Source organism: Cucurbita pepo, unplaced genomic scaffold, assembly GCF_002806865.2.
Source record: "Cucurbita pepo subsp. pepo cultivar mu-cu-16 unplaced genomic scaffold, ASM280686v2 Cp4.1_scaffold000782, whole genome shotgun sequence".
Lineage (NCBI taxonomy): Eukaryota > Viridiplantae > Streptophyta > Magnoliopsida > Cucurbitales > Cucurbitaceae > Cucurbita > Cucurbita pepo.
This window is the reverse complement of record NW_019646995.1, coordinates 2,894-12,952: the sequence shown is the minus strand read 5'-3', so window position 1 is coordinate 12,952 and position 10,059 is coordinate 2,894. Positions and strand designations below refer to the sequence as shown.

Here is a 10,059-nt window from a genome sequence, read left to right as displayed (position 1 = left end):
ATTTTGAAGTATCAAATCCGTTAGCATATATACATATATTTTTAAGAAATGATCCCAATGTGTCCGTGTCTTACATTTCTAGAAATTAATGCATCATATACGTGCTTATTGGTGTATAAATCAAAGAACAAAACATTTCTACTCTTGTCCTAAAGCATTCGAATAATGTTAAGGTCAATAAAATTAGCGTAATATTTGATTCTCTGTCATCAATACAACTATAAAACTCTCTTGGATCAACGTTTTCTCACATTGAAAATTATTCAGTAACAAAAATTGAGAAANTTTTTTTTTTTTTTTCATGTTAAATTTATGAGTGCTATCTATTTTGAAGTATCAAATCCGTTAGCATATATACATATATTTCTAAAAAATGATCCCAATGTGTCCGTGTCTTACATTTCTAGAAATTAATGTATCATATACGTGCTTATTGGTGTATAAATCAAAGAACAAAACATTTCTACTCTTAAGTCCTAAAGCATTCGAATAATGTTAAGGTAAATAAATTTAGCGTAATATTTGATTCTCTGTCATGAATACAACTATAAAACTCTCTTGGATCAACGTTTTCTCACATTGAAAATTATTCAGTAACAAAAATTGAGAAAAAGCCATATTCACTAGTATTACCTTTCTCCTAATGAATCTTATGTTGCACCAAATTTCCGAGCGATTATAGCCACATTCCTCGGTGATAAATCCGGATCAAAAATAGGTAGCAACATGGCTTCAAGGGATTCACCTTGCTCCTGGAGAAATAGTAATCTGTCAAGCAGAATACATGTTTCCAAAACTGGGCCCAGAGCAGCTCGAAGAGACCAGTAAGGCCCAATAAGTTCCTGCATACGATTTATTAGTTACATTTGGATATATATATATATATATATAAGAGCCATTAACATCTGGATATATATAAGAACCCATAATAAAACTAAAATGTATTGCAATTTAAACGATAAAAAAAACTTATCAGATAAACCAAGCAATTTGAGGAACTTGGTGAATTAACATAAACAAAGCCTTTGAATGATGCAAGGATGCATTGGAATGCGAACCCATAATGACCATCACCAAAGCAACCACCTACATCATCTAACCGGTAATAATATTTGAGACCTTAGTGCAACATTCTCCAACTAAACTCATGTGCTTCAATAAGATGAACGGAATCCCCTGTAACACTAACATCATCTAATGGTACCTTGGGTTCTAACTTTCTAATTGTATGATTTAATCCTTAAATACTAAGACAACTGTCCTATTCCTTGGAATAAATTAGATACCACACTCGATAAAGCATTCATAATTCTGAAGCAAATCAAATAATAAATTAACATCTAAGAAGAAAGAGATTCAAATTAACAACAATCATTAGTTTTGGAGCAACTAAATTGGTTTAGACTAGAGCTTATATATTATTGTAACTGGTATATGACTCAGTCCTATATAACAAGTATTGGAACTTAGTAAGTATACATACAGCAAAAGGCTCATTGTCCATCCAGATTCCATAATAATCCATATCCTGCAAAGATTGAAGTCCAAGGCGATTTAATCCAGATTGACAAAAATTTTCAAAAAGAAGATATTTGTCAACAGATTTGGCCTGTTCACATGGCGTACTCCCATAGTCAGAAATGGTGTGAGAAAAGGCATTGCTCTTGTCTGGCAACCCCCCAATAAGATCTGCAGCATATTTTGAGGGTAACAAAGTAGATGAAAATTGTTACTTGAATATTGGTTAAGGAAACAGTTAAAATTGCATTCGTATTATTCAATCTACTAGATAAAACAAACGGATGCCTTGAAGCTATGCTGCACATCCCACTAACCCTCTCTTAAAATCCTCCATTTCAGCACAGGATACTAGGGTGTGTGATAGAATGCCATTGATTAACAGAAATCTAGAATATTCTAGTCTTTACCATCTCATACCTGATTGTGATGCCTCAAGCTTATCTTCATGACACTGTGAGGATAATGCAGCCTCCCTTTTCTTTCGACGACGCAATGCCTTTCCTTGACGCCCAACAGATGGGCAAGTTGCTACAACTTCTGGATAATATTTATAGAGTACCTTAACAGAAGAAAAAAGAAAGAAAGAGACACTTAAAAAGGAAAAACATAAAGTTCATGCAAACAGATCTGCAGATTACATGCTATTTCAGAGATCTTTTGTGTAACTTATGGTTGGCCAAATTTAATTGTCAAATCTATTAGCAACTTCAGTTGGATCTTTTGTGTTATAGGACCCTACACTCTAACTAGAACATATAGGTCAGTTTCCATTTCCATAAGCTCACAAGAGTTTTTACGACAAAAACAACAGTTTTCTAATGAAGTAACTTGGCTTAAAGACCTCCAACAATAGATATTTGATTGATTTGAATTTAGAAGGAAAGAATCAATAATGTTAGAAGACAAGGTCAAATTTCAAACTGATTCAATAGGATTTTTTTCAAAATATGCTTGAAGCTAAAAGCAAATTATAATTGAACTAAGTTAAGCATGATAAAGCATGATGAAATAATAAACAATTGGTCACAACTTTTACCATTTGGAAAGCAGCACGGAAAGCATGCAACTCAAAATTATGGACACCACCCTCATTTTTCAAATTCCTCCATCTTTCTGCACTCTGATGAGAGAAACAAATTATATATTTTAATCGAGCGTTGAAAATTATAGATCTATTGATTTTCTAAGTGCAGTTATTTTTTTACTTGCGATTAGATTTTATCTGTTTAAAGTATTTATTGTAATAAAGTATAAGCTAAACAACAACGAAAAGCCCTAGCTCTCCCTCCTCGGGCAACAACTGGCATCAAAGCCAAATGTAGTTACCTATATTTTACTTCACTTAAAGTCCATTTTAAAGAACTAGAACAATACAACAAGAGTCTTAAAATCTGCTGGGGACAATGTGTTTCAATCATGAAACAACTATGTACACCTTGCATATAGTTTAATTCTAAAAATACTTTGGGCATAAAACTACTTTTATGTCTCCTTTCCAAGTAAATGTGAACTATAACTCCATCTAATGTTAATTTTATCATGCAGGTAATTCAAGGAAAACTCAATCGATAACCCAACTTATCTCGAGAAGATAAACAAACAAAAATGAAATATTTTTTAGTACGATGGTGGAGAAGGTCAAAAGCTGACCTGACATGCAAGGTCTCTGCCACTTTTTCCCAGAAACAAGCCAGAAGATTTGACACCAAAGCTCATTGGAAATCCATTTTGGACACCTTCATAGTCAGATCCATACTCCGAGAGTAGGTTGTAACAGCAACCAATATTAATGACTGCTTTTACTTCCTTGCACTCAACAAAGGTCCTGGTTATATGGTGAATACAGTACATTTGTTAAATCCTGCAATGAAAGGAGAGAGATAATAACACCAGTATGATAAAAACTACTGCCCATCTCCTTTGCCCTTTTTTCTTCTAAAAGCACTGTATCTTCGATGAGATTTGACATATAGGTGGACGAACCAAATTCATGACACGTTATCTTTTGTGATATTTTCATATATTATGGGAAACCAAAGTTCCTGACCAGTGAGCTTCTCACAGCCACCGCATAAACTTTTTAGTTCGTCCAAATTTATAAAAGAAGATTCATGTTTTCCCTTTAGCTAATCCCTTTGTATCCTCTTTCATTCTTCAGAATGATAGTTTGTTTTTTTTTTTTTTTTTTTAATTTAAAAAAAAAAAAACATTAAAACGTACTAGAAAAATGAAAACTCATACGGCTCCAAAAATCACCAAAATTTTCACTTATGTCTACTTTGCATTTTCAAGAAATGTATATTTGACACATCTTAATAAAAAGAGTAATTCAATATCATGTAATTCTAACCTGAGCATTATCACTGAAAGATCACCGCAAGCATGAAGTCCAGCAAGAACCAATGAAGGCTCTTTGCCTGAACGGCACAAACCCTTTGACTCCTGCCGATTGGTTTTCTCTAGATCATCGCCAGTCACACTTGTCTTATCAGCATGATCGTCTTGTAGTGACATGTTAGCAAGGGATTTTAATGCATCAACGGATAATACATGAAATGTCATTGCCTTCGGCAGTCTCAAATTGTTGGTTTCCAATCTGTAAAGAGTTCAGCGAAATTAGAAAAAGAGTAATGATTTTTTAGATATTAAGTTAAAAAAAACAATAAGTAGAAACCAAAATACTATTTTAGTCTAGTAAGAAACTAAGAACATTTAAGCAGGGCAAGAGAAAAAAAAAGGTTTGCATTTAGTCCTCTAAGATACACCTGAGTATCCAGAAGTCTTTCCCTCTAAGTTACAATGACTGAAACCACATACAAAATCAGTGACTGGCTTCTTCGAGATGGAAATATGCGAGAACCATTTCTCAATCCAAGATGGTTTGAGTTTCATCAAAATTGAAAAGTGATTTCTATGTTGTTGTGAGAGGACTAGAAAGTTTAATAATGTGGATCTCTGAGATTTGTAGATACATAATAACACTTTTCTATAACTTATATCAGTCTTCAGAAGGGAACATTTTATAAAAGAATAAATACAATGGGTATGAGCTTAGTTTGGCCTCATAAATTGCCGTGTGGGTGGTAGATGCTCTCGCTGATCTCATTATCACTCCCTTGAAACCAGAAGTTCTTAAGATAACCAATAGAAGATGGGACCAAGTTCAAGAAAACACAAATAAGAGAAATAGCTTCCAAGAGATTTAAAAAAATAGGAGAAATGAAAGTAAAACATTTTAATTCTATCTGCTCGCATCAACACAAAATGTTTGCCTAAAAACGTTTTCTATACCCTTACCCAGATTTACGAATCTGTGCTGAGTAATACTTCTTAATCCGTTCTGAACGTGCACTTGTCACATTTCCATGATGAGAACAAGCATCAATTGCAAGAACTGAATGCTTGTAATGGAAGGAAAGCACTTGCGCTAAATAACCCTAACAAGAAAAGATCATAAGTATGAAAGCACTTGCAATAGTAGAACGTTATATAGAGCATACGAGTACATGGAAATTTTTGTTGTAAGAAGAATTTATATGGATCATAAACCCTTTTAGGAATACACCGAAACAATAATGGAAGAAAAAACAGATCGACAGAGAAAGTAGATTACAGAGGAATAAATCATTCAAAAAATATGAGTGAGATTCAATTAAAATGTAGAAAAGGAGTTATCAGAAAATGCTTAAATTAGAAGCCTAGAAAGAATAGAATTTTGTTGCTGCTGTGGAAGAAGTATGTACAGGAATATCCTAGACTCAGTTACCTCTCAGACATTGATCATAAAGGCAAGGAAGTGAAGTTCATTTCTTCAAGTACTACAACATAAAATCAACTAAGTTGATTTCATAAAGAAATTTACATATTTAATTGAGGAAGTACTTTTTCCCATACATTTTAGGAGAAAATGAAAGGAACCTAATAGATCCAAAATAATGGAAGATGTTTAAGCCCATCCCTGTGGAATGACTCTTTTTTTAGTACAGTCTAATATAAAGAAGCTGGATGCAGAATCAAACTTACCCATCTTGCATACAGTAATGAAAGTAAGTGTTACCTGCCCAGCACCAACATCAACAATTGCATGACTTTTCAGGTCACTTGCAATCAAACTAATAATGGCGGAAAGGACTTCAACCTGTTGAAGCATTAAAAAATTTCTTAATGAACCATATAGAAAATGTTTTGGTTATAATATATCACAACACAATTTGTAGATTGAATCAACGCGTTTGACAAGCCATGAAACCCACAGATTGTATCATACAAAATGGACCAAGCATAAATCATATCCGGATGCAAAGTTAAAGATGAAATACATCATATTCAATTTAAATGGTCATAGTTTTACACCAAATTGAAAACTAATGCTAGGAAATTCGACTCCCACGTAGGAAAACAAGATCATAAGAATTAGAACCTCAATTTAAAAATCATGGTCAAGCTTTGAAAAGAAAGAGGGTTTCACATTAAAATGAGAATATTTGGACTTTATTTCATAAATAAGAGTAATTTGTTACTGATTTAGATTTTAACTTATTTAGTCTGATAGATATGTTTCTCTCTGATTTTGAATTTAAATGATTTGTTTAACACGCACTCAAGGATAGCTCTCTCTTAGTAAATTGGAAAAGGCATAAAGTATTCCATTCGGAAATGTAAGACCCAATAACCTACTTCATGTTTTTTCTTCTGATTCATGCCTTGAGAAAGAACAGTGTTAAGTGAAGCGATGCACCAACCAGGTAGAACCTGCAATAATATACACAACTGTGGTACTAAGAAATGGATAAAATCAACCTGGAACATTCTGTTTGACACGCATAAGTGGGATGACGTTAGTGACAGTTCTTTATTATTAAAAAGAAACAGAGAAGTGCGATTCAAGAGATCTCGCTCTCCCATCTCCCAGTACAATGTCCAAAGGAATAATTCCCTCTTATATAAAATTAAAAAATAAAATAAAATAAAATAAAATAAAATTAGCCGGATAGATACCCACTCACACCTTCCCTTTCCATACTCCTAGTAACCGTTAGTTACAAACAGGCCTCAAAGTAGCTTAATTATACTCCAACCACGGACCACTCTTTGTCTCAATCCAACAAGACACACTAATAACAGGAAGTCTATCTTAAAGAAAGGGTGGTTAAATGTCAATAACTCTCCATCCATGTCCTTAGTGAAAAATAATTCTAATAGCAACAAAAGAATACGAATGGGACCAGACTCCTAAAGTTGAGGGGTGAAGATCAAGAAGAAGCTTCCCAGTTTTTATCCAAAAAAAAAAAGGAAAAGGGGTAAATCTACAGAAATCTTATGTAAGATAAGGTCATCAACACATTTTAAAATGCCATGTTCAGATACTTCTGTTCTATCCTTGAACGAGACTGATATCAGAAAATTTGCACATTCTTTTGTATTACTGAATGTGAGTCTTTATTGTTTCAAGGATAAGGGAATTTGGTTGATAATAGCTGGAATCTCAGGCTTAGAAGACAGCTCAATGAAAGAGAACTTCCTGAGTGGAGCGAGCTCTAATCTTCTTGAAAGTAACATATGAGTCGAAGTGGATAATGGATATTATGCAATTTTCAAGTCTATGTTTCTTTTTCTTGCTATACGCAGCAAATCTATATAATCAATCGGAAACTATCAACTGTATAACATAAAAGCACTACCATCTGCAAGTCTGCTTGTTCACGTCCAAAGGCAAGAGATCTTGAAGTACGGATAAATTTCTTTAGTGAATCTGGCCAGTATTCCTGAAAGATTTTGTCAATCAGAAACTTAGACTTCAGTACATTAGAGTAAATGCACTCATAACAAGAAACACAAAGAAAAGCAGATCACATAGTTCCATAAATTCCTTAAAATGGATTAAACTATCAGCAATATTTCCAGACAAAACGCTCCCCTGTGACCAATGCTCATAACTTTCGTACTCTGATACTTCTCAACAACGATGATGCATTTTTAGAAATATATCATAACATACAGTGACACGCAGAAGGCTATCATCAACCTTTTTTACTCTAGCCATATTTCGCCACTCATTTTTCATTTCTGAGTTCTTGCCATTTCATAACTTCAGTTCTATTTAATCTAATTAGTCAAAGACATCACACATGCCCCATAAGGATGTACCAATATTTAATAAGAAATCTACTGACAGTATGAAAAAATTAATTCAATTTTTAAAAGGAACAAAAAAAAAAGACGTCAACATATGGAGTTAGTTAACGACACCCCTAAATATGGGAGTTTTTTTTTTAGTTCACCCTTATTTTGAAACCCAACTAATCAATTATAGATGTTGATAAGCGGATTTATATGCTCCCCAAGCAAACACAAGGTTAGTCAGAAATCTTTATGGTATCTGATTCAGAATAAAATAATAATAACAATAAAATTCAATCCATTACACATCTATTTTCCCAGAAATTGAAACTGGATTTATGCAATGCAATATGTCATTGTACAGTCTCAGCATTCTTCCATAGAATTAATCATCCAACTACATACCAACACGGATAATAACTACTTTGAAAATAATGACGTTATTATTACAAATAATGATCAATTTCAGTTCCGTGAATATTTTTAAATTACTCGACAGGTACGAATCAATATTTTGATCGATATTATACTTTGATCCAGATAATCAGACAATTATGTCTAAATTAACATGCATATAGAGGATTATGTCCTAAACATATCCAAATAAGGCTTATAATGGATCATTGAGAAAGTGTAACTGTCAATTCAGTCAAATACTACCTGCGTACTTTTGTTATGGACAAAAATCTTACAAGTGAGCTCAAATCTAGCTTCAAAACTAAGCTTCAAACGTTCAAACACAAGCTAATTGAAATAAAATCAAGTCTAAAAATGTTCTCCAATTACAGACGCACCTGGACAGCTCCAGAAGGAATTAGAAGCAGATTCTTCACATGTTCCTTGCGCAAGCACTCCATCCATTCCTCATCAACAGCTTCCCATAGTCTATCCTGTAAAAGAGAATGGAAGCAGTAGCATGATGTAAATCATAAAAGAACATCCACGAGTGAAAAGGAAAAATCAAAATCAAATTACAAGCTACACTCAAAGCAGATTCCAAAACTTGTGCGAATGAAAAAATAAATCAACAAACCTTAAAAAAATTGACGACGGGAGCATTGATCAGGAACGAGTAAGGTCTAATGAAGTCGGCGATGGCTTTTATCCATTGCAGAGTATTGGCGGCAGTGTCGCACTTGTACTTGCAACTGCTACTCCCATTGCCGCCAAAGCCAGTGGCCATTGTTTTGTCGCCAAAATCAACGATGGCGCCGCAGATTATATATACATTTACGAATTTGGGCGTAAATGGTCGCGTCTTAAAATCAAATTATCTTACGTGGATTTTATGAAAACGATTTTAAAATATTTAATAAAAAATTTGGATTATTTTTTATTTTTTTATCTAAATAAATCGATCTTTTTATTTTTTATATTTAAAATCTACTTTTTTTTTCGTGTTAAATATTTTTTTTTTTTTTTTTACTATACTTCTACGACCTTTTTACTTATAATTTAGGGTTTATTTTCGTGTATCGACTAATATCGAGAGCTCTAAATCGACCATAATAGTCGGTATTATAAAATGACCTTTTGAAAACATCGATGCATACAAAAGAAGACATTCTTTTGAGAGTATAGTTTTGCAAATTCTAATATCCCGAGGACAAACGTCATTAATTTTACGACCTAGATCAAATCATTTAAAAATTTTGGATAAAAATAAGACGTAAAAGATCGTGCAATCTAACAAGATAAACGACTCGAGCTCATTGCATGTTATATAAATGTATAATTCCTTATTAATGTTTATTTATAATTTAATTATGTGTTATCTTCTCACCCCATAAATGGATATATAATTGTGTGTTTTTTTTTTTAGCGAAAATTAAAATTGATAAATTTTATGAAGAAAAGAGAATCACTGTTAATAGATATTGATTTCTTTTGGCTTTTCCTTTCGAGGTTCAGCACAGTGGAATCGGTGCTCATCGAGATATTGTCCTATTTGGGCTTCCACACAGCGGAACTGGTGCTCATCGAGATACTATTATCTTTGGGCTTTCCCTTTCGAGCTTCCACACAGCGGAACCGATGCTCATCCAAATATTGTCATTTTTGGGCTTTCTGTTTCGAGCTTCCACACAGCGGAACCAGTGCTCATCCGGATACTATCATATTTGGGCTTTCCCTTTCAGGCTTCCCCTCAAGGCTTTAAAACGCGTACTTCAGAGGTATACAGTGGAATCGGTGCTCGGTTTCCACACTCTTATAAAGGGTGTTTCAGAGTCACACAGCGGAACCAGTGCTCATCCAGATACTATCATCTTTAGACTTTTCCGTTCGGACTTCCCCTGAAGACTTTAAAATGCACATTTCAGAGTTACACAGCAGAATCGGTGCTCGGTTTTCAGGTGTTTCGTTCTTCTCCCCAACCAATATGGAATCGTAGGATCTCACCAAAAAAAAAAAAAAAAA

General features: G+C 33.6%; 1 protein-coding gene across 3 annotated transcripts; it reads right to left on the bottom strand.

Annotated features, from left to right (window-relative positions):
* Positions 1-517: 517 nt before the first annotated feature.
* On the bottom strand, positions 518-8,854 carry LOC111785859 (methyltransferase-like protein 25). 3 transcript variants are annotated; one of them, XM_023666219.1, is made up of 13 exons: positions 8,675-8,854; positions 8,436-8,531; positions 7,203-7,286; positions 6,199-6,273; positions 5,545-5,659; positions 4,819-4,948; positions 3,872-4,117; positions 3,172-3,346; positions 2,558-2,641; positions 1,939-2,080; positions 1,627-1,689; positions 1,484-1,528; positions 705-842 (listed from the first exon to the last, which is right to left on the bottom strand). In XM_023666219.1, the coding sequence occupies exons 1-12, from the start codon at positions 8,822-8,824 to the stop codon at positions 1,494-1,496; spliced, it is 1,395 nt and encodes a 464-aa protein (XP_023521987.1). In that variant the 5' UTR covers positions 8,825-8,854; the 3' UTR covers positions 705-842; positions 1,484-1,493. The 3 variants fall into 3 exon arrangements, with proteins under 3 accessions (XP_023521985.1, XP_023521986.1, XP_023521987.1); XM_023666217.1 differs by having other exon boundaries at positions 518-842; positions 1,484-1,689; XM_023666218.1 differs by having other exon boundaries at positions 518-842; positions 1,484-1,689; positions 4,819-4,958; positions 5,579-5,659.
* Positions 8,855-10,059: the final 1,205 nt, after the last annotated feature.

Excerpts from the sequence above, each read along its gene's own strand:
- LOC111785859 (XM_023666217.1), bottom strand. The coding sequence starts at position 8,824 with ATGGCCACTGGCTTTGGCGGCAATGGGAGTAGCAGTTGCAAGTACAAG. Across the intron at positions 8,532-8,674 it reads CCGTCGTCAATTTTTTTAAG|GATAGACTATGGGAAGCTGT; the intron begins GTTTGTTGATTT and ends TCTCTTTTACAG. Across the intron at positions 7,287-8,435 it reads TTCCTTCTGGAGCTGTCCAG|GAATACTGGCCAGATTCACT; the intron begins GTGCGTCTGTAA and ends AAAATCTTTCAG.